The sequence below is a fragment of the Onychomys torridus genome, chromosome 6, assembly GCF_903995425.1.
Source record: "Onychomys torridus chromosome 6, mOncTor1.1, whole genome shotgun sequence".
In the NCBI taxonomy this organism is placed as follows: domain Eukaryota; kingdom Metazoa; phylum Chordata; class Mammalia; order Rodentia; family Cricetidae; genus Onychomys; species Onychomys torridus.
The window spans coordinates 78,606,785-78,631,108 of NC_050448.1; the positions used below are offsets into that span (position 1 = coordinate 78,606,785).

A 24,324-nucleotide genomic window follows, 5' to 3' on the forward strand; every position below is an offset into this window, starting at 1 on the left:
TTGATCTTGAATCTGCTTTGTCCTTAAATCAGAAATGTCCTATAGTCGTTTGTCCTTGGTGTAGAAGGCTAACTATGTTTAATTTCAGGAAATAGTCTGTTAGCATAATTTTCTGAAGGTTTAATATGGACATAAATAGAAAAGGTCTTGAATAATCTAAAATTATTGAAATATTTTTTGTAGAAAATTACGAAAAACTGTAAATGGTGATGGGAGCCGAGACAATGGAACTAACTCCCCTGATAAAGTCAGAGCCGTAGAAACTCTGGAATCTGCACCCAGTGTTGGTGGGTTTTGGGGGACTCTCTTTGGCAACAGGTGGGAGTCTCTTTTATTGGAATTTGTACTTGATTTTGTGTTCACCTTAGTGTTTGCAGGATCTGTATCATAATTGGACCATAAATGTAAAGGGTGTGAGCCTGGTGTGATAGTTCTGTGATTTTTAAGCATTCTAGAAAGACTTGCTTATTCAAACTATTATATCCACCATCTTTCATGTTACTTATAAAACTAGTAATCTACTCTCAATGTTTCATTGCATTTGATTTTAATGGCTTTTTAGACCACAATTGCAAAAAGCCCTCTGAAAGGCTAAAAGGCCTTAGCCAACATTTGACAGAAAGGAGAATTTGAAAAAGATGGGGCTTCTTAGAGCTGATGCCCATGAGGAATGGGATGTGGTGAGAAACCTGATTTGATTGGCTATAGGATAGAAAGACAAATAGATTAAAGACAAACTATAACTCATTTTTAATTATGCAGGCTGTGAGAGTACCAGTATGATGACTCAGGCACTTGTTTTTTCTTATATTAAGGATGGTGAATTAAATAAAGCTCTTATTTGAAGGTGAAGTATGTTCACACATTGTTTTAAAGATGTATTTACTCCCCTTGGTGAAGTGTTTGCGTTATGCTGGATATTGTGCAGTCTGTGTCCTAGGTGATTGTCATAGTCAGGAAGGGAATAGTAGGAAGGTCAAGTCCCAGTAAAATAGACTCATTCTGGGTTATTGTATCTGGTATGTAGCTTAGCAGTTGAGGAAGGGGTAAGGTATTCTGGGCTCTGTAGCATAGTGTTTAGGAAATGAAAAGAAGAGAGGCAGGTACTGTGAGGTGCATGGATGGGCAGTGTGAGATAGAAGTGGGCATTCCCCTGGAGAGGTGAGTAGAGAGAGAGCAATCTTGATGAGTGAGTGAGTAATCTGCCTTTGAATACCTTTCACAAGCTAGAGGTCTGAATAGTACAATTTCTGAATTTTCTTGACTTTCAGAATAATACATTGTACTCCAGAAAAGAAAGCTTCATTTCATGAAAAATATATTGCTCTCAGAAAAGTAATTAGTAACTTTTTTCTTTTTTGAAAAATAGGATTAAAAGGGTGAAATTAGTATCTAACAAAGGGACTGAAACTGACAAAGACTCAGGCTGTCTCCATCCTATCATTAAGAAGAGACAGGGTCGACCAGAGATAAGAATGTGGCAAGCAAGAGAGAAAGCGAAGGTTTCGGATGGAGAAAAGTGCCATAGGGTAAGCTCTAGATGGGTGTAACAGTATCTTTTTTGTCCTATGTAAAGTTTTCCTGTTCTGAGACTGTGTCAGAAATGCAGACTAGATGCCCATAAGTGTAAAAGTTTGTCAACAAACTGTAAGTAAAGCCACTGGTTATGAACAAGGAAATACTATAAGCAGACTGGAGCTTCTGCGCCAGGAGGAGACCTTACTGAGTCTGCTACTCAGCAGCCTTCATGGAGGATGGGCAGGTCGAAAGGACCAGAGCAGTGTGGAGGAACCTTGTCTTTTCTAGAGGCAGTGATCAGTTTAGTAAAGCGCTTGGGAAACTTCTCAGTCTAGTGCAGGTGAATTGTTCTGTGTCTAAAACTACAGTTTTGTTTTGTAGTTTTGAAATGTTTTCTCAGTCTTGAGCTGGGGCATTTAATCTAATAATTTATTAAGGTTTATTCTTGAGCATTTATTTATTTATTTGTTTGTTTGTTTTTGGTTTTTTGAGACAGGGTTTCTCTGTAGCTTTGGAGGCTGTCCTGGAACTCGCTTTGTAGACCAGGCTGGCCTCGAACTCACAGAGATCCACCTGCCTCTGCCTCCCGAGTGCTGGGATTACAGGCATGCGCCACCACCTCCTGGCTATTATTTTTTTAAAATACAGTATTTTTTTTTTTTTTTTTATTCTTTGAGGAGTTGATGTGTGCACATGATGTATTTCTAGTATATTGAACCCCTCCCTATCTGCTGGACCCCCCCATTTCCCTCCTAGCTTTATGTCATTTTCATCATCTCCCTCCCCTTCTTCTTCTGTAACCCACTGAGTCCAGTTAGTGCTGCCAGAACATGGGTGTAGGCCATCCTCTGGCACGTGGGTAACATACCAGAGACCACAGCCCTAAAGCAAACAGTCTCTTCTTTTCAGCAGCCATCATCTGCCAGCAGCTCTGCAGCTAGTGAGGAGGCCTTGAGAGTCCCTCCCACACTGTGTTGGAGTGTTGACTTTTTGAGCCTGTGCAGGCGCCACAGCTGCTGTGAGTTAATGAGGCTAGGGTTCCTGTCATGTCCAGAAGACACTATTTTGCAGCAGTCCTCTCTGATGGCTGGTTCTTAGACTTTCTGCCTTCTCTTCACTAATGTTCCCTGAGCCTTGAGGGGAGGGTGGTGTGATACATGTTTCATTTTTGGTTTACTTACTCTGTACTTTGACCAGGTGTGAATATATGTTAATAGATGTCCATTGGAAAAAGAAGCTTTTCTGACTAGGGTACAAAGATAGGTTTTAGAAGGCAATTTGATACTGTGTCCACTTAGGAAAATATAAGGGCCTAGGAGCTCCTCAACTATGGAGTTTTGGCCACAGGTTTATAGTACTAGGCAAGAATTCTCTTCTGGGGAGTGGGATTTAAATTCAATCAGAAAGCAATAGGTTGCTCCCGTAACATTCATGCCAGCATTGCACCAATAGGCAAATCTTGCAAGACCAGTTGTTCTTGTAGTTGACAGGGCTCACAGCTGGATAAGACTCTTGATGACTTTTCTCTCTTGGAAGCCTACATAGCACCTTCTGGTACTATGAGCTAGTCAACAGGAATAAGCTTCCAGATCAGTACCAGCTTGATTTCTCCAAGTCCTGTGACCAAAGTGTGTTGTTTCTTTAGCAGTAGAGTCCAACCATCAAGTTCTGGTGTGTGACCAAGAGTAATGGCAATAGCATGTATTGTTTTGGGAGTCTCTGGGAAAGCTCCCTCAACAACTACAAGTTGAAGGGAGGTGTGTCAAACCTGGCACTGGGCTCTTGGTTGGTGAGAACCTATGGCTTCTGAGAGGTGTATGAACCTCCTCGTGAATGATAACTCCATTTAAGCTCATTCATGTCAACAAAATTGGTTATTATTTCAGGATGCTAATACAGGTTTCTGTATAGCCTTTGCAAATGTCTTTGGAAATACTTATCCCTCATCCTACTCCCTCTCTGCCCCATCCTCTTTTTATCCTCGTATTTATTAAGTCATCATTGCAGTCAGGCCTTGTTCTAAGTGCCTGACAAGTACAAACTGACTTCCTTGTTTACAGCAGCCCTATGACATAGGTCCTGTCTGTCATCATGACTCCCAGAGGAGGAAACTGAACCTCAGTTATAACTACATGGCTAGTAAGCAGAAGAGTGTGGTTCAGGCAGAGTCTGACCTGAGCCTGTGCAGCGACGTGTCATCACACTGCCCTCATTTAGGCTGCTGAGTTTCAAGTACACAGTTTTCTTAATTTTGAAATTGTTAAAAATGTTTACACTAAGTAATAAGTAGACTTGTTAGTTTGGGTTTCATACTTTCATCTCTTGGGAACTTTTCTGTGAATTTTTCTTTTACATGGGCAACTTCCTGGAGTATTTTTTTTGCTGTTCTTTGTGAGATACTGTTTCTCTTTGCAGGAGGCTTACAGGCGTTTGGGTAATGGAATTTCAGATGATCTGTCAAGTGAGGAGGATGGTGAAGCACGGACACAGATGATATTACTGCGTAGGAGTGTGGAAGGGGCGTCCAGTGACAATGGTTGTGAAGTTAAAACTAGAAAATCAATACTTTCAAGGCACCTAAACTCTCAGGTAAATTTCACTTTTATCTACAAAAGCATGGATGTTAACTCTAAAAACATTGAATAGTAGCAAGATATTTACATGCTCTCCTGTTGTTTGTTGATTTGATTTTGGCAGGTAAAGAAAACCACGACAAGGTGGTGTCATATAGTGCGGGATTCAGATAGTCTGGCTGAATCAGAATTTGAATCAGCAGCCTTCAGCCAGGTAAAGCATCCTTTTCTAAGAGCAGACTTTGAGGTGTCTTCTTGTGTGCAATGACTTTATCTATTTTCTTTTGGTTCTGTGAAGTTTGTATTAGTTTGATTTCAGTTCTGTCAACTCAATTTGAGATAATTGCTCAGCCCTAGAAAGGATATGAAATGTTTTTCTTTTTTCTAATCTTAAAAGTATCAAAGATAGGCTGGAGAGATGGCTCAGTGACTGAGGGCACTTGATCTTTCAGAGGACCCTCATAGTAGCTTGCAATCATCCAGAACTCCAGTTCTAGGGCTCTCTTGCCCTCACTGACCTCTGTCAGCATCAGGGTACCAGGCATGCATGTGAAGCACATACATTCATGCAGGCAGAACACTTATACATATAAAATAAGTAAATCTTTAGATGTGTGTCATAGATGATGCTCAGGAGGACAGTTATTTTGGGCATGGAGATGGTTCTGTTGGGAAGATGCGTGCCTCATAAGCATGGGGCCTGAATTTAATCTCCAGAATCCATGTTAAGAAGAAAAAGCTGGAAGCTGGGCGGTGGTGGTGCATGCCTTTAATCCCAGCACTTGGGAGGCAGAGCCGGGCGGATCTCTGTGATTTCGAGGCCAGCCTGGGCTACCAAGTGAGTTCCAGGAAAGGCATAAAGCTACACAGAGAAAACCTGTCTCGAAAAACCAAAAAAAAAAAAAAAAAAAAAAGAAAAAAAAAAAGAAAAAGAAAAAGCTGGGCATGGTGGCACATGTTTGCAATGCCAGCAACAGGGAGGCAGAGACAGGTAGGTTTTTGGGACTCTCTGGTTACACATGCACGCACACACACAGAGGGAAAGGGATGGAGGGGGAGGAAGGGAGAGAGAGAGATACTCAGTTTTTAAATTTTTTTAAAGACTTATTTATGTGTTTAAGTGTTTTGTTTATATGTATGACTTTGCACCGTGTGTGTGCCTGCAGATGTCATAAAAGAATGTCAGATCCCTTGGCACTAGAGTTAGGAGCTGCCATGTGGGTGCTGGGAATCCAACTTCCATCTTTTACATTACTCTTAACCATTGAGCCATCTCTCCAGCCTGGTTCTTAAGTGCCATGGTTACTTAATACTCATTTGGCATATGGAGTTTTATCTTAAGTGGTGTCGACATGTCTGAAGACAGACTTTAGCAGAGGGACCTCTAAAAGACAGGAGCAGTGAAGAGTCTGATTTTGAGAGTGCAGAGGCATATTTGAATGTGATCTTCATAGGTGAGCATAGTTAGATGGTGGTGGTTTTGCTCTGTTTGACCAGGCAATTGGGGTCATGGAAAAAGTTTCATATTTCTGTTTGTACTGCTAGGGTATCTCTGCTTTTCTCTGCCTGGTTATTTTGAACATATTGGCTGAGCCCTGGACAAAACAAGCTCAAATTTTGTCAAGCTCACAAAAGGCTTAGCCAGGCCAGCTGGGGAGGTCCTCAGGGTGTATGTCCAGGAATCACTCACCACATAGCATATCTAAGTTGAATAGTCAAATGTTTTGCTAGTAGCTACTTAGAATTTTTTTTAAGTCCTGCTTTGCCAGGTGTATTAGGAGTCTCTAAAGGAACAGAACTGATAGTGTGCATACATACATAATACATGCATATATATGTATATTTGTACATGTAGATATGTGTGTATATATATGTGTGTATACATTCATGTGTATGTATGTATGTATATATACACACATATATGTTACATAGGGGATTTATTAGACTGGCTTACAGGCTGTGGTCTGAGTAGTTCATCAGTGACTGTCTCATGACAGAAAGGCTGAGAATCTAGTGGTTGTTTGGTCCACATGGCTGGATGTCTCATCAGTCCCTGGTTGGTGCTGGAATCTAAGGAAGACTGAAGGGCTTTCTGGTCTTCCATCTGTGTTGGAAACCCGAAGACATTGGATTTAAGACCAGGTGCAGCAATAGGTTAGATGGACTTGACGTGAGAATGAAAAGTAGGCAAAAGGCAAAGCTCTCCTTTTACCTAGGCTGCCATCAGATGGTGCGACCCTGACTTAGGGTGAGTCCTCCTGCTTCAAATCATCTGATTAAGAAAAGCCCTCACAAGAGGGCACAGTAGCATGGGTTTTAGTTGATTCCACATAGAATTAAGCTGACAACCGAGCTTAGTCATCATCCACAGTCATTGGAGTTTGACATTTAAGCATTAAGATGCATTATCATGTTTATTATATAAAGCCTTGGAAATTAATAAATATATGATGGTCATCTTAAAAAAGCCTGCCAGCCCTTGCCATGACTGATTTGTTTTAATATAACTTTTAAATATATGTATTTTCCCTTTTTTGTTTTCCTTTAAAGGGTTCTAGGTCCGGTGTGAGTGTTGGCTCTCGGAGCCTTAACTTGTCAAGAAGAGACTCAGAAAGCACCCGCCATGACTCAGAGACCGAGGACATGTTATGGGATGACCTTCTCCATGGCCCCGAGTGCCGGTCATCTGTCACCAGTGACAGTGAGGGGACTCATGTAAACACCCTTCATTCAGGGACCAAACGTGACCCCAAAGAAGATGTTTTTCAGCAGGTACATGAGGACAGTGATTAAAATAGTGTGCTAGTTAATGTGTTTGCCAATTTGACAAAAACTACAGTCACCTAGGAAGAAGGAACCTCAGTTGTGGAATTGGCTCTATTGGATTGGTCTGTGGGCAAGTCTGAGGGACATTTTCTTGATTGCTTATTGATGTGGGAGGGTACTGTGAGCTGTGCCATTCCTGGGCTGGTAGGACTGGGCTAAGAAAAGTATCTGAGCAAGCCAGGAAGTAGCATTCCTGTGTGCTTTCTGCTTTAGTTCTTACCATGAATCCCTGCTCTGACTTCCCTCAGTGATGGACTGTGACCTGGGAGGTGTAAGATGAGATAAACTCTTTCCTTCCCAAGTTGCTTTTGGTTGGCGTTTTACCATGGCGACAGAAACAGAACTGGAGCAGATCGCTGATACTTACAACATACTCAGCATCTGTCAGCCACTGTGCCATGTTACTGAACTTTGCAGCAGTCTTGTAAGGGTTCTGCTGTCGCCCCCAGTTTAGAGATGGGGAAATGGAGCACAGCTCATAAGAGAGGATGTTGAGAACTTGAGAACACTCTGCAGTTGCTTTGGCCAGAATTCTCTTCGTAATACTTGCTGGTTTTCCTTCAGATGATCTCTACTGTTTCTTTTCTTTGAGTGGCATTGGTTGACGGGTACTCTGTTTTATGATTTATTGAATTTCATATTTCATAAAAATTATACAGAAATGGTATTGCTTGCTTCACTGCTAAGCACAAATCAAGTGACGCTGTGGATCTCAGGTTTGATTTTAGTCTAGAATCATAGATTCCTTAGAAGATACTTGACTCATTCTACATCTGTAGAATTTATTTTTAACTATTTCTCATGTGCTGAAATAGTTTTTATGCTATTGCCTAACTCTTTCCAAACTGCCTCTAAATTGCCTTGAAAGTAGCAGTGAGTATGTTTTTTTTTTTTGTTTTGTTTTTCCTTTTCATTGACTTGCCATTGAAGACATGGAAAAGGTTTGGCATTTATGTTTGGACTGCTGGGGAGCAGTCATTTGCTTCTGTTTACTTGTTCTAACACAGCTTCATTCCTTACCTGTTTGGCACATGTGCCCTGTATCTCAGCTGACTCCTGGTGTTTGAAGCCCCAGCCCACATGTGCCTCTGGACGTTTGCACACAGGGTCTTTGCCTGGGAAGTACCTTTGCTCTGTGACTTACCCTTTTCCTTTTCCAGACAGGTCTTGGCTGAAGCGCTGGGCTCCTTTGCTGTGCACTCCTCAAGTCTGCTCTCCTTCCCTTAGAATGCTGTCCAGTGACTTTAATCCTGTCTCCTTTAGTAGTCTCCAAGCGACTAGATAGCAAGGCCATGCGTCCTTTTGCCCTGTAGCTCAGGATGGCTTGACATTTGCTAGGAGGCCCGGTTTGGCCTCAAGCTTTCTGTCCTGCTTCTTCAGCCTCCTGCGCACTGAGATTACAAGCCTGTGCTGCCGCACTGTGTCCTCTCTTCAAGTATGGTCTCCAACAGGCACTTCCTAAGTGTTCACTGGATACAGTAACGTATCAGTAAAATCAGTAAATGGACATCATCTTTTTGTGGTGGAAAAAGAAACCATCCATATGTGCTCCCTTTCTAGCAGATACCTGCTTTAAGTCCTCAGGCACCAGAACGTTAGTTATTTGGCGGTGCTCTTACCCTGCGAGGAAACATCCTGAAACACTACAAATCCATAAGAGTTTTATTAAGATAGGAAAGAAAGAGACCGATGTGAACAGGCCTGTGGGAAACACACGTGGTCAAGAGGGAAAGTGAAGTCTGTGGAAAATGGTGGGCCACGCGTGCTCATGTGGCTACTCCACGCATGCACGTAGATCACATGGCTGTGTGCATGCTTTACTCAATCACACAAAGCCACGGGGTCCTAGTCATGTGAGATGTTTTGACCCAGAAATGGCTATTTTGAACCGGAAATAATTAGGCAGAAGTGTCTAGGTCCACTGGGCATGCCCAACCGTGGGGGCATGTTGTGAATTCATATCATCTGCCATGTGCTTCTGTTCTAGAAGTTTCACTTTAGTTTGTGGGCATAATGATACAGATGATACGCTTTCTGATTTCAGAGCAAAGTCAGGCTCAAGGGTGTGGTGAGGACCAGTTGGAGAAAAGGCCCTTGAAGTGATACCTGTCAATGAGACAGTCTCAGCAGAGGAGGGTGGGGGCTGTTGTCATGGTGACCATCACTTCTGTCTTTGGGCCATTATGCTTTTCCCTGTCCTAAAGACCCCAGAACATCCCAGTTGTTTGTATGGCCTCTAAGGCTCTAGGCCCCTTTCCCTCCCCACTTCCTGCTACTCCTGGTGCAGTTGGTGCTCTAGAGGTGCTTTATACCATGTCAGCACATCATGTGCCCTTCATACCTTTGGAGAGGCAGTGACCTTGCACATCCTGGATCCTAGCTCTCTAGACGAGACCACCACACAAGTAGTTCTTGGAGTGATAGGTTTTGAGATAGAGAATGAATGTATGATGAAACTGAACACTGGATTCTGGGAGCTGGATAGAAGGAGAGAAGAACTAACAGGAAAGATGGAGTGGATGGAAACTGTTTTCTATCTTTTCTTCCTAGAATCATTTATTCTGGCTTCAGAATTCAAGTCCTGCCTCTGAGCGAGTTAGTGCAATAATCTGGGAAGGAAACGAGTGTAAAAAGATGGACATGTCTGTGTTGGAGATAAGTGGCATCATCATGAGCAGGGTAAGAGCATGTGCTTCTGAGTTCTTGAAAAAAGCACTCAGAATGGGCTCTTCAGTAATCTATTTAACATTGATGGCTGGTCTTATGTCAGCTTGACCCAAGCTAGAGTCATCTGAGAGAAGGGAACCTCCATTAAGAAAATGCTCCCAGAAGATGCTGCTGGAGGACATTTTCTTAGTGATCAATGTGGGAGGGCCCAGCTTATGGAGGGTAGGTGCCATCCCTGGCCTGGTGGTCCTCGGTTCTGTAAGAAAGCAGGCTGAGCAAGGCATGAGGAACAAGCCAGTAAGCAGCATGCCTCCATGGCCTCTGCATCAGCTCCTGCCTCCAGGTTCCTGCCCTGTTTGAGTTCCTGTCCTGACTTCCTTCTGTGATGGACTATTACTTGGAAGTATAAGGGGAAGTAAACCCTTACCTCCCCAACTTGCTTTTGGTCATGGTATTTCATCACAGCAGTAGTAACCCTAATTAAGACAACTTGTAACTTCAATTTGGAAACAGATTTTGAAGTAATCTTTCGTTGGTGGACTTTACACTTTGTACCATTAGATGCTCAGGTTTGCTCTGCAGTCATTCCTTACTGACTGAAATCAAGTTTGTGGCTAGTGATGAAGTGTTCACATCATCCCCTCTTTGGTACTGAAACCAGGGCCTCTCATGTGCTTTGCTCTAATGCCAGGCCAAGTCTTTCTGTCATCTTACATGTATTCCTTTTAAACCATGGATTGATTGATTGATTGATTGATTGATTGATTTTTCTCTGTGTAGCTTTGTGCCTTTCCTGGATCTCGCACTGTAGACCAGGCTGGCCTTGAACTCACAAAGATCTGCCTGCCTCTGCCTCCTGAGTGCTGGGATTAAAGGTGTGCGCCGCCACCGCCTGGCTACGTGTATTCCTTTTAAGATTCATCTTTTAACATTCGAAATAGTATTTGATAAATACTTTTGGGAACTCCCTGTTCCTGTGTAGTACTGATGGAGATTTTAAATTTGGTTGTAGGTCAATGCATACCAGCAAGGAGTCGGCTATCAGATGCTGGGGAACGCCGTCACGATTGGCTTAGCATTTTTCCCGTTTTTATATCGACTTTTCCGAGAGAAGAGTTTTGATCAACTAAAGTCCATCTCAGCAGAGGAGGTCCTAACCCTCTTCTGTGGGGCACCGCCTGTCACACCTGTTGTTATTTTGTCTATAATTAATTTTTTTGAAAGATTGTGTCTTACTTGGATGTTTTTCTTCATGATGTGTGTGGCAGAGAGAACATACAAGCAGGTGAGTGGACGAACAGGCAGCGTTTGTCCTCTCTCCTTTACTTGGTACTCTACCGAGTCATTTTGGTCCTTTGGCTTGGAGACTTGTACATTTGGTATTCATACTGTTGACTATTTGAAAAACATGTTACAACCTGAAAACTTCAAAAATATTTAAATGTTCTGTTCTTTGGCAATTTCATACAGGATAATATGTTTTGATTAACTCACCCCTTGCCCTCTCTTGTCTGCTGGACCCCCTTCTCTTCTTGCCAACTCTCTAGTTTTAGGTTTTAAATGACTGGAGTTTTATTAGGGTCGTGGGCGTGGGCGTGGGTGATTGACTAGAGTGAGACAACTCAGAGCCCACAGCACAGGTGACAGCCCTGTCCCCAGGCTCCATCTTGTGCCGGTCCTGTGCAGCCGTGAGTGCAGTAGCCAGACCATCTGAAACTGTGCTGAAGCCTGTATGTAGAAACAAGTGGTATATGTTGCTGACTGCTCATTTTATTTTATTCATAGCATATGTAGTGTCAAAGTCATAATATGTTTGTAAAAAATGGCCAAGTAAAGAAATGAACTGAAATCTGGTTAGTTATAGATTGAGGAGTTCCTATATTGGGAATGGGCACAAGGAATACACCTGAATGGAAATACAGTTCTAGAATTGTGTGTAAACATTTTGAGGTTATAAAAGTTAAGGAGTCATTAAAAGTTCCAAAGACTATTCCTTGCATGCACTGAGAATGTGCTTGTGTTTGGAAGAAGTGCTTCATTGTGGGATTGGCTTTGAAGTGAACACTGCTATCCTAGGGAAACACTGGATGAGAATTTTGATTTAGTTTAACACTTTAAATAAATCCCAGGAATACTGTTGATAGTATTGAACATACCTAGACAATATACATTTTACTTTGTGATTTTTTTTCAATCTCCCTTAGAGATTTTTATTTGCAAAACTCTTCAGCCATATTACTTCTGCCAGGAAAGCCAGGAAATATGAAATACCTCATTTTAGACTTAAAAAGGTGGAGAACATTAAAATATGGTTATCGCTGCGCTCCTATCTAAAGGTAAGCTGTTTTGATTAACTCTGGAATGTTGACAGTGCTATGGAAAATGTGTGCATTGGTGATTCTGGCCACAGTTGCTAAATATTTGGGGATTTGTTACTGGCTCATGATTCAGCGGCTGACAGACTTGCTGAATGCCATGTGAGAAATGGTATCCGGAAAAGACAATTAGTGGTATACAAGTAAGGGAAGAGGAAGGAAAAGAATTGTTGCCTAGGACAAAGCTAAGGACCACTTGCTTTTCTGATTGGGAAAGATCCTAGCTGAAAATACATTAATGAATCAACCTCTTAATTTGGAAAACATGACTTTTAGTGTTTTAGGTTGATGCCTGAAATATGTTAAAGTGCTATGTCAGAAATTTCTCATATTCATTTATTTTCACATGAATGTAGTACAACTCAAAGCGAATGGTATGAGGGCTGTCGCTGTCTGGCCGTATCCTAAAATGTTAACGTGTCTTGCTCCACAGAGGCGGGGTCCACAGCGCTCAGTGGATGTGGTTGTGTCCTCTGTCTTCCTGCTGACACTCTCGATTGCTTTCATTTGTTGTGCACAGGTAAAGGTTTTGTGTCTGTTTTAATGGAAGATGGAATTCTATGCAGTGCCCACTTTGTTCTAGAGCAGGCTGCTGTGTGCTCATGTCTATGTTTTCAATGTGTCTAAATTCCTTTTGATATTTTGGATACCTGCTATTATTTTTTTTTAACTTTTTGAAGTATGAATGTTGAAGTCCTTGAAAACTTAGATGATTTTAAATTAGTTTAGTTGGCAATTTTTTTCTTTCATTTTTCTTTATTAAGGAATTTTCTACTCACTCTACATACCACCCACAGATCACTTTTCCACCCTCCTCCTAACCCTCAGCCCTCTCTCCCAAGCCACCCCACATCCCCACATCCCCCAATCAAGGTCTCCCATGGGGAGTCAGCAGAGCTCGTTACACTGAGCCTAGGCAGGTCCAAGCTCCTTCCTACTGCACCAAGGCTGTGCAAGGCATCACACCACAGGCACTGGATTTCCAGAATCCTGCCTATGCACCTGGGACGGATCCCAATCCCCCTGCTTGGGTGCCCCCCAAACAGTTCAAACCAAACAACCATCTTCCGTATCCAGAGGGCCTAGTCCAGTCCCATGGAGGCTCCACAGCCACTAGTCTACAGTTCATGGGCTTCCACTAGTGTGGCTGGTCATCTCTGCATGTCCTCCCATCATGATCTCGATGTCCCGTGCCTGCAGAATCCCTCCTCTCTCTTATTGATTGGATTCCCGGGGCTCAGCCTGGCGCCTGGCTGTGGCTCTCAGCATCTGCCTCCATCAGTTACTGGACAAAGGCTCTATGATGACTATTAGGGTATTCACTAGACTGGTCACCAGAGTAGACTAGTCCAGGCACCCTCTGGACCACTGCCAGCAGACCAAGGTAGGGTCAACCTTATGGATTCCTGAGAGCCTCCCCAGCACCCTGCCTCTTCCTATTCCCTCATCTATTAAGGTATCTCCCTCCCTTCCCTCCCACTCTGTCCCTGTTTGTCCTTCTGAGTCTGGGTTACCTCACTCAGGATATTTTCTAGTTCCATCCATTTGCCTGCAAACCTCATGATGTCATTGTTTTTCTCTGCTGAGTAGCACTCCATTGTGTATATGTGCCACATTTTCTTTATCCATTCTTCAGTTTAGGAGCATCTAGGTTGTTTCCAGGTTCTGGATATTACGAATAGTGCTGCTATGAACATAGCTGAGCATATGTCCTTGTGGTAAGATTGAGCATTCCTTGGGTATGTGCCCAAGAGTGGTATAGCTGGGTCCTGAGGAAGACTTATTCTCGATTTTCTGAGAACCAGAGTTGGGACTTTTTGACTATAGAGCTGTCACACTGATAGCTGTAGGTAGTATTCCACCCACAATCTCCCTTCAGCCTGTTAGCTCTCTCTCCGAGGGGGCTGACCTTTCCCATTCATCAGGCTTCTGTGTCCTTGTTTTTACCTGGTGGGCTATCATCCACTAGAATCTGTTTGTTTTGCTATCCGAATTGTCCCACATTTATCTTCTTTTTAAGCACTTTTATTCTTTCTGTATTATAGGAAGTTACAGGCTTATCACATATCTTCCCAGCTGTTAAGTGGTAACCGCAGTGGGCAGAGAACAGACTCACTTGTTTTCAGTCCTTTAAAATGGGTAGAGGCTTCTTTTATTTGCTGGCATTGCTCCGTTTTATTAAACCTTCTGTTAGCACTTTGGATTATGTCTGCCATTGCTGAGAGCAATGTTCTCTACGTTCCAGTTTTTCTAGGTGTAGTCATTACATTGCTCAAGTCCTATATTTAGTTTGGGGTTGGTTTTTGTTCTTGGGGGAAGTGTGCTTAGACTCATGATTGTGGAGTTGTTTGTTGCCAATGTTTGCTTTAAGCATTTTTGTTTCCTTGCTTGCTTGAGACACATTCTCATTATGTAAGCAGGACCACCTCCAGTGGTGGCAGATGTCTACAACTCCAGCAGTTGAGAGAGGCAGGCAGGAGGAGCCAAGTTCAGAGAGGCCATCCTTAACATAAAACCTGGGTTGTGGGGCTCCCAACTTGAAGTCTGCTCCTCAGGGTGAGTTGCAGGTAGCTTTGTTTGCTAAGCCATCTTGCAGCCCTGTACCTGTTTCTTATTCAACCTCATAGTCTCGGTCTTTTGTAGTGCCCGACCCGACCTACGTAAATGTAAAGTCATTGCTGTAACTACAGATACTGTCTGCTTCCTGTTTGGTCCACCTGTTAGTTTCTCTTTCCTGTCTTTTGTTTATTGATTCACTAATATCCATTTAGTCTTTTCTGTTTACTTCTGCATTTATTGACTATTGTCTGAGTAGTAACCTCAGAAATTAGCTTAGTGAAGTCTGATTAAATGGTTGGTTCATTATGGTCTAATTTATAGCTTCCTTGATAATGACAGGGTTTCTAAAAAAAGATTTATTTTGCTGGGTGGCGGTGGCGCGCATGCCTTTAATCCCAGCACTCGAGAAGCAGAGGCAGTGGATCTCTGTGAATTTGAGGCCAGCCTGGGCTACAGAGCAAGATCCAAGACAGACACCAAAACTACCCAGAAAAACCAAAATAAATAAATAAATAAATTTATGTGTATGGGTGTTTTGCCTGCATGTATGTCTGTGTGATACATCTGGAGTTCCAAAGAGGGCATTGGATCCCCTGGAACTGGAATTACAGACACTTGGGAGCTGCTATCCTTTAGAAGAGCATCCATTGCTCTTAACCATCTCTCTACCCCTAATGACAAGGTCTTAGAGCACTGGATTTCATTTACCCACTCTTCTTTTTCTGTCATTATCGTTATTCAAAATGTATAGCTATTTAAGGCCCCGATGCTGTAGTCATTCGTCGTGCAGCTGGTGACTTCCCAGCTGCCGTGCACACTCCTTGCTCCCTGTGTCTGTTTCTGCAGCGCCTCCTGCCTGAGTCACTGCCTTAGTGTTCTCTTAGTCCTGGCTTGCTGTGGATGACTTCTTTCCCAGTTGCTCATTTGAAATTTCTTTTCTTTTCTTTTAGTTTTTTGAGACAGAGTCTCATGTAGTCCTATGTGGCCCCCAGTGTACTATGTAGATAAGGATGACCTTGAACTTCTGATCCTTCTGCCTCTACAAGTACTGGGATTACAGTTGGGTACCTCCACTTCCAGCTCACTTTTATTTTTTGAAGGATATTGTTTGGTGGGAAAGAATCCTAAGTTGCCAGATAGTTGTTTATTTTTTCTTTTCTTTCTCTTGCTCCCCTTTTTTCTTTTCAGTACTTCTAGAATTCTGTTATTCTTTTCTTTTTTTAAAATTTACTTATTTTTATTTCATGTACTAATTAGTGTTTTGCCATGGATGTTGGAGGAACTGGAGTTACAGACAGTTGTGAGCTGCCATGTAGGTGCTGGGAATTGAACCAGGGTCCTCTGGAAGAGTAGTCAGTGCTCTTAACCACTGAGCCATCTGTCCAACCCTCTTTTTTTTTTTTTGTCTTTGAGACAGGGTCTCATTATTTAGTCCTTGCTGGTCCGAAACTCTCTATGTAAACCAGGCTGGCTTTGAACTCACAGAGTTCCCACCTACCTCTGAATAAAGGCCTATGTCACCACACCTGGCTCTGTTGTCTTTGGGTCTCCATATTTTGTCTCGAGAAGTTAGTTATTAGTCTTACCATTGCTTTTTAAAAAAGTAAACTTCTGTCAAAAAGCAGGTGTTCATAGGTGTGTGGGTTAATGTCAGGGTCTTCCAATTAGATTCCATTGGTCCACATGTCAGTTTTTATGCCAGTACCAAGCTGTTTTCATTACTATAGCTCTATAGTAGAGCCTGAGGTCAGGGATTGTGATGCCTCCAGAGGTGGCTTTATTGTACTTTTAGCTATCCTGGGTTTTTTTTGTTTTTCCAAATTAAGTTGAGTATTGTTCTTTCCAGGTCTGTGAAGACTTGCCTCTACTGGATGTGCTTTTTCATGGGAGGCCTTGCGTTCTTGAAGAGGGAGGAGAGAAGAGGGGGATCTTTGATTGTTGTGTAAAATGAATGGAAAAATTTTCTTAATTAAAAAAAAAAAAAAGTAAACTTTTCCCCTGGCTTAAGAATCAGGGTGGTTTGTAGCCATTCAGCTGTGATTTGTGGGTTTGTGTAAGGATCCTCTGTCTTAAAGTGCCTGGGAGGTTCTGCCAGTTGTGACTTTCCTCATCCTGGTTATAGCTGATTGACCACAGTGACCTCAACCCAGACTGAGCTAAAGAGCTTTGTTCTTTCAGAATCGGAGTTAAGAGCCTGAGATATTGGTGACAGGTTTTGGAGAAGGGAGATCAGGAAGGGTCACTCCAGCCATGGGAATCATGACAAACCAAGGCTGGCATTAGTGGAAGCTCATGGGTTCCTGTGAGGCCATAGAGTTTAGTCAGGAGGGAAGGGAAGGATGAGGTTGGCTGCTTGGTGACTTCCTGCTTATTATAAGTCTGCATTTGGTGTCTACCAGAGTTTGTTGGATAGTTCTTCAAGAAATTATTCTAACTTCCTTGGCCTTTCTTGAGTGAAGTTTTTTACTTTGAAGTCAATAGTAATACTTTAAGATACACACACAGTAGGCACTCAGTGCAGCTGTGTTGCCATGCTGTTATCTGAAATGGCCTGGCCTGAGGGCCATTGCTGCTGGAGCTTGTTAGACAGATGCAGTTACTCCTCAGTAGTGGCCCCCATGTGCCTGTGAGCACACTGGTGATTCAAGGAGCTGGAAGCTGGTCGTTTCTTACCTTTGCTCCTTGTAGACACTTGCCATCTTTCATGAACAGGAAAAACCTAGGGCAGTTGGAGAAATATATAATGGCTAAGTATGTAAATAATGCCTTGTGAATATCCAACTTTCCTGTCTTGAGTCTTAAAACTGTGGATTGCTATTAATGTTTTAAAATTGACACAGGAATAATTATGTGATGTTAAGACAACTACTGAGCTTTTTCTGGTCTTTCAATAGGTTCTTCAAGGCCACAAGACATTCCTGAATGATGCTTACAACTGGGAGTTCTTGATCTGGGAAACAGCACTGTTGCTGTTCTTGCTTCGCCTGGCCTCCCTGGGGTCAGAAACCAACAAGAAGTACAGCAACGTTTCCATCCTTCTCACTGAACAGGTGTTGATGGGGTCCTATCAGCTTGGCCAGTGGTTACAGGTTCACACTGTGTGGTTGGCACTGAGGACTGGAACTGACCCACTAGCTGTGACTGCACGTCACTTTTGAATTCTCTCCTTGACAGTATATAAAATGAGCGTAACACCTTTATCTCCTGCTGAGGGCTGGGAGGATGTAGAGCTAATGGCCTAGAAGTACTTTGTTGTACTGTAAAGATATTGTTATTGGTAGGAAGGGACCATGTGAACACATACTAAGATTGACAGATGTTTCTTGTGAATGTGGAGTAATAATAATGCATTTTCTTTGTTAATTTTAAATTCAAGTTTCCCATAAACATTAAGTAAAAATACTTGGGCCGGGTAGCGGTGGTGCACACCTTTAATCCCAGCACTCAGGAGGCAGAGGCAGGTGGATCTCTGTGAGTTCGAGGCCAGCCTTGTCTACAGAGTTAGTTCCAGGGTAGGATCCAAAAGCTACACCGAGAAACCCTGTCTCAAAAAACAAAAACAAAAACAAAGAATAATTTGGGATAATTTTTTTTTATTTTTTTAATTTTTTGGCCTCAGATTCATAGTGGATAATTTGTCCTTTAAGGAAAAATAAGGAGTTAGTAAGTTAAAAACAACTATTTTTTTCCTCTCCATAAATGTTTGATGATATTAGATTACTTGGGGGTACTGAGAAGAGTAAGAATTCTTTAAACTTGAGGAATTTGAATGCTGACTATGTTACAGTTAGTATTCTTCATCATTTTGATATTTAGATTGTTCATCAGGAATTGTTTTATTTCCCCTAAGTAGCTTTTCTTTAACAAAGAGGTGCTGTTAGCAGAGGTCATGACCTCTTTGGGGGTTAAAGACCCTTTCACAGGGCCCCTTAAGATTATCAAAACCACAGATATTACATTACGGTTCACAACAGTAGCGGAAAATCAGTTATGAAGTAGCAGGGAAAATAGTTCCAACCATGAGGAGCTGTATTAAGTATCTGAAAGGGGCATTAGGAGGTGAGGCCGACTGCTAGAGGATGGGAGAGGACCTGAATCCATAGATTCAAAGTGTGTTGAACTCGATTTTAATGTGATTTTATGTAATGTGTGTTTTTTTTTCCTGTAAATTTACTTTACTTTTTCTTTTCTTTAGATTAATTTATATCTTAAAATGGAAAAGAAGCCAAATAAGAAAGAACAGCTCACACTAGTAAACAATGTACTGAAGCTGTCCACCAAGTTGTTAAAGGTGAGTCACACCTCACACTCTGACTACAGTGTAAGTCAGTCAGTCAGCTTCTCAGCAAAACAGGCGTCAGGCCAGAAGTGTTACAAAGCTCCCTGAAGCAAGGCTAGGCAGAGTGGCTCCATTACCATGCTGGGCTGCCTGGTCAGAAAAAGAATGTGTGTCTCTTTCGGTGGAGGTTGGGAGATCACTGGCTCATTCTCAGGGATATCCCTCAGGCTACTGTTTGATGGTGGAAAAGCAGACCTCTGTTGGCCAGTGGACAGGGTTTTGTCTGGGTGTTAGTTCTTAGCCCTACTGAGTGGCCACCAGCATGGCCATACTTCCTGTGAAGAGGCTGCTGGAGATGCAGATATCCCAGCCTCACACTCTCCCTGCCACATGACTGGCTCCTGTTCCCAGAGACACTAACATCCTGGTGCCACTGGGCCCCAGAAGCAGTTGTTTGCCTCGCACTCATCACTGCTTGCCTAGGCTGGAGTTGCCCTGATGCTCTGGTCATCTTCTGAAGGTAACCTTTGATGGTAGACCCAAGACCTTCAGCTCTCTTATCGTTGACCTCTGTAAAGAGCTGTTTGTGGCTGCCAGTTCTCTTTGCCAGACATGCATACCAGCCAAAGGCCTACCTGTCTCTGTTACAGGGCCCATGCTCTGGCTGCTGGCAGCTCAGTGTTTTTGTGCAAGAAAGATGAAGTAAATTAAGCTTGTTTTGAATGGAATCATTACGTCCAGGTTTTACTACTTAGAAAAGACCTCTGGCAGTATAGATTCAGAATGCTGGAGTGATGGTTTGGGGTTATGGGAAAGAATCTCCAGCCTCATCACCTAGGTTCTGATGGGTACTCATGTCTTTTTCCTTGAACTTACGGAGATCTGCTTGCCTCTGACCCCCAACTGCTGGGATTAAAGGTGCCACTTTAAAAAAAAGTACTAATGACTTATTGCTCCTTTCCACTTCAACACAGTTAGGCCATGGAAAGGTTACTGAATCTCTCACTGATCTCTTTGAAAGTAGCTCTGGGATATTAAGGAAAGAGCCATAAGCATCATCCTCACCCAAGACTTAAAACCAGCATAGAGTAAGAGTATTGTGAAGCCATATTTCATTTCCATTCCTCTGTCTTTGTAGGAGCTGGACACACCATTTAGACTCTATGGACTGACCATGAACCCCTTAATCTACAACATCACAAGAGTAGTCATCCTTTCTGCCGTCTCAGGAGTTATAAGTGATCTTCTAGGATTCAACATCAGAGTACGTGTGAGCACTGCTCTGTAGTCTTGTGTTCTTAAAAGTACTATGTGTGTCCATGAAACCAGTTCTTGAGGACATGGACTTGGTGCTTTGCAGGCTTTTCAGCTTAGCTGTTCTCATTTTACAAAAGTAAAAGACTGAACTCTTGAGCAAACTAAAAATCCAATTTTGGATTTCATGGCAATAATGTGGTCTGGGGCAACATGTTCCTGTGACCCAGAGAAATACAGGAGTGACTGAAAACCTACAAACATGAACTGCAGTGTGCCACTTTTGATTCTGGAAGTATTTATTTTTTTCTCCTTCAGAATTGTTATTTATTTCCTCCTATATAAAGGGTTCTTATGGAAATCAATTTGGAAGTACCTCAAAAAATGAAAACCAGAACTACTGTGTGACCCAGCTATTTCACTCCTGGGCATATACGTAGAGAACTCCATTCACTACCACAGAGATATTTGCACCCCATATTTATCGCTGCTTTTATTCACTGTAGCAAAGAAGTGGAACCAACTAGTTGTCCATCAACAGATGAATGGACAATGGAACTCTGGTACACATATGTAATGCAATACTGTTCAGCTCTAGAAAAAGGAAACCACAAAATTTTCAGGAAATAGATGGATGTAAAATGTAATATTATTTAAGTGAGGTTACACAATCTCAGAAATAAAGAACCCTTCATGTTTTCTCTCATGGATACTAGCCCAACATATATACACGGACACGTGTGAACAGTACAACATATAGAAAAGAAAACAGGAGGTAAATATTAGATGATGGAGGAAAAGGGCATAAAGCAAGTTGTTTTACTAGTGTTAACTTTGAAATCGATCTTTTTGTGTGTATCTGGGATAGATAAGTGCATAAAAAAAAAACAATTGAGGGAGCTGGAGAGATGGCTTAGGAGTTAAGAGCACTTACTGCTTTTGCAGAGGACCTGGGTTCAGTTCTTGGTATCCATATGATGGTTCATACCCATCTATAACTCTACAGTGATAGTCCCATCTATAGTTCTAAGGGATCTGGCACCTCTTCCGACCCTGGTCATGTATGCATATGGTACACATACATACATGTAGCAAAACACATAAAATCTTTAAAAATATAAATGATAATGAAAGTGAAAAAATTCAGAACCACAATTGATAGTGAAAGTATACAGTCAGCTGTGACACACTGTATTTAGTGATGGTGGCTCTGACTGTACAGAAGTTCACTGAGCTGTGGGGGCTTTGCATCTGCTAATCTTGCTGTGTGCTATTTTTTATTTGCAAGTTCTTTATAATAAGCTTTTATTAAAACTGTAAATGGTTCTTGGTTCATAGTCATAAGAATATACATATAAGTCCCACCTATTTGTCTTACAGCTAACTGGGTGTTTTTTTGTTTTGTTTTGTTTTCTTTTTTTTTTTTTTTTTTCTTTTGGGTGATTTTCTTTTTTCAGCTGTGGAAAATTAAGTCCTAAGCTGAGTCGTGTGCCTGGATTCTTTTCTGGCTGGTGTCACTGCTCGCCCACTAAGGACAAAGATGGCTCACTGAAACCAGAGCGACCCCTGCCAGCTCACATGCATAAACCTCTCTGCTCAGCCTCGCCTAACGAATGGAGTTTCCAGAGGGGCACAACCTTTCCCTGGGCATGCATGTAAAAACCTGCACTTTCATGGTCTCAAGCAACATGAATAGTCAGCAAACAAAAGCCTGCCTAACTGACACTGGACCTTCTGAGTCAGGACATTTATCCTGGACCCTCCAGTACTGCGCTAGTTATATTTACTGGAAATAGTCTTTTGGGTAACCATGGTAGATGCCCAAAGCATGAAGCAATTCTCTTTTATTGGAAATATGCAAATTCAGTACTTTTCTATTATAGTCTATGGATTGGGAATTTCTCTATCAAAGAGAGATAAACTATTTTAGGTTGAATCTAAATAAAAGAACTTTACTGGAGAATTTCAGTTTCTAGGCTCTTTTGCAGGGAGGATGGAGAAATACAGTAACTTTAAACTGAATTTCTGTTCATTTGTAGAGAAAATTTTAATGTATAATTTTGAGTTAGTCCTGTAAGTGTAGTTGTTGGTGGGTGAGTCCTTTGTACTCATGAGTAATTCAGCCATACCCATTTGATAGCATGGCTTTGCTAATGGTTTGCCTGCTATGTACGCAATGTCATGTATCCAGCCTTTAGTACAATTTCAGGCCTAGCCATCGCCACACTGTGCCTTGGATGTAGGTTTTCTTACGAGCATCTCATTATGCATGCGTCTCTTAATGGAGATACCAGCATTCTTGCTCATGACGCTCTCTGCTTTGAAGAACCTCTTAAAGAAGACTGGAAGTGTGAACACCTTAATGGTAAGACTTTATAGAACTCGGACATCTCCTGTACTATACATATATATTATAGGATTGGTTACACATTTTTTAATATCTCCTTATTTTATGTGGATAGATGTTTTGCCTGTGTCTATATTTGTACACCATTTGCATGTTTGGTGCCTGAGGCCAGAAGAAAGTGTCAGATCCCCTGGGACTGGAGTTAGAGATGGTTGTGAGCAGCCATGTTGGTGCTAGAGATGGAACTCAGGTTCTCTGCATGCATTCTTAACCTCTGAGCCATCTCTCCAGCCCTGGTTACACATTCTGTTTGCAGGGAAATTGATGAACTTAAAGATGAGCTTCCCAAGATTCCATGAATTGTACGATCTTCTCTGCATCCTTGTCCCTGCTACTAAGTGTCTCAATTTCCTCACAGGTTAAGTAGTGATAATAATTACCTCATGAGGTTGCTCTGGTTCCTAGTACCATTTAAAATTACACAGCCATTAATTGCACTGTAAATATTATTACTGTCTATACCCTTTAAGAAATCTGACAGTCATAACTGTGAAGACACAAATATAGGTAGTGGGTTAGCAAGAATACTCACCTATCCCAAGTGCTGTGAGGGAGCTATACTTTTTTTTTTTTTTTTAACCCAAACTTCCACTGATCTGTGTGTGCATATGTATGTGTCTGAGTGTATGTTCACACATGTTTGTATATGCATGTGTGGAGGTCAGTAAAGCAAGTCCAGTGTCCTTTATAAATCCCTGCTGGTTCCTTTGAAGCAGGGTCTCCTGAACCTGGTTCTTGTTCTTTTAGCCAGGCTGGAAGCCAGAGCCAAACAGATCTCCTGTTACCACTCTCTTTGGGATGTGAATTCTGGTCTTCACTATGGTGCAGAAAGTGCTCTTAACTGCTGAGCTGTCCTTCCTTCCAGCCCTAGGGGCTGTGATTCTTGAAGCTGATCTGTAGACACCCCAGGCTTCAACAGACGCCTCACAGAAAGTAGCTGACCATTTTCCATAAGGAACAGTTGTCTCAAATTCAAGATGAAGTTTTGCAGAGTTTGGCTGTTTTTATTTGGAACCTTTACAGTGAATTCTAGTAATTTAACTTGAGGGTTAGCTTGGACTATGATTTTGATGGTGTGGAAAAGGCTTGTGTTTCAGGTGGGTTAACTCATATACAAAGGCAGCTATTATTTGTCAGTGTTGGAACTGTTGCTCATTTGCCTGTCTTATATCCAGTTACCAAGTCTGAATAATTATCTTCTGATCACTTCATGCTTCTCTGTCCCCATTGCTACCTGTTCCAATTTGACATTATTGTTTGAAACGAGGTCTTTCTGCTTCCCCCCCCCTTTTTTTTTTTTAAACATATGGCTTCCTCGCTCCCCTAGTCCAATCCAGTGTTGTTTTTGTTTGGTTTTTTAAGATGGTAGATCTTTTGCAAAATCTGTCACATTTGGAATTCATTCATAGTTTATTGTTGAAGGGTGGTGGTGGCACACACATTTAATCCCAGCACTCGGGAGGCAGAGGCAGGCAGATCTCTGTGAGTTCGAGGGCAGCCTGGTCTACCTAGTGAGTCCCAGGACAGTCAGGGCTACCCAGTGAAACTGTCTCGAAAAACCAAACTAAAACAAAAACCATAGTTTACTGTGATTGTGAAGATAATCCACACTCTTTTAAAAAGGTATTTAGGCCTATTCTATTGAAATATTTCTAAATCTTTATTACATATGAAAGATACTTTTGTTGAATATAAGATTTTTAGGTTTAAAAAAGTAGTTTCATGCTGGGGTGATGGTGCATACCTTTAACCCAAGTCCTCAGGAGGCAGAGGCAGCTGGATCTCTGAGTTTGAGGCCAGCCTGGTCTATAGAACAAGCTTCCTGGTCAGCCAGGGCCACATAGTTAGACCTTGTCTCAACAGAAA

At 42.1% G+C, this 24,324-nt stretch overlaps 1 protein-coding gene across 9 annotated transcripts in view; it reads left to right on the top strand.

Annotated features, from left to right (window-relative positions):
* Nucleotides 1-24,324, top strand: part of Phtf1 (putative homeodomain transcription factor 1) — a 54,599-nt gene that overhangs the window by 21,350 nt on the left and 8,925 nt on the right. For all 9 annotated transcript variants that reach the window (XM_036189432.1, XM_036189435.1, XM_036189436.1 and 6 more), the window contains exons 7-19: nt 184-318; nt 1,370-1,529; nt 3,934-4,107; nt 4,216-4,305; nt 6,642-6,863; nt 9,468-9,596; nt 10,597-10,869; nt 11,789-11,920; nt 12,393-12,479; nt 17,413-17,568; nt 18,714-18,809; nt 19,936-20,061; nt 21,509-22,416. In XM_036189432.1, the coding sequence (XP_036045325.1) occupies nt 184-318; nt 1,370-1,529; nt 3,934-4,107; nt 4,216-4,305; nt 6,642-6,863; nt 9,468-9,596; nt 10,597-10,869; nt 11,789-11,920; nt 12,393-12,479; nt 17,413-17,568; nt 18,714-18,809; nt 19,936-20,061; nt 21,509-21,529 (1,801 nt within the window). In that variant the 3' untranslated portion in view covers nt 21,530-22,416. The remainder of the gene's footprint in view (nt 1-183; nt 319-1,369; nt 1,530-3,933; nt 4,108-4,215; nt 4,306-6,641; nt 6,864-9,467; nt 9,597-10,596; nt 10,870-11,788; nt 11,921-12,392; nt 12,480-17,412; nt 17,569-18,713; nt 18,810-19,935; nt 20,062-21,508; nt 22,417-24,324) is intronic.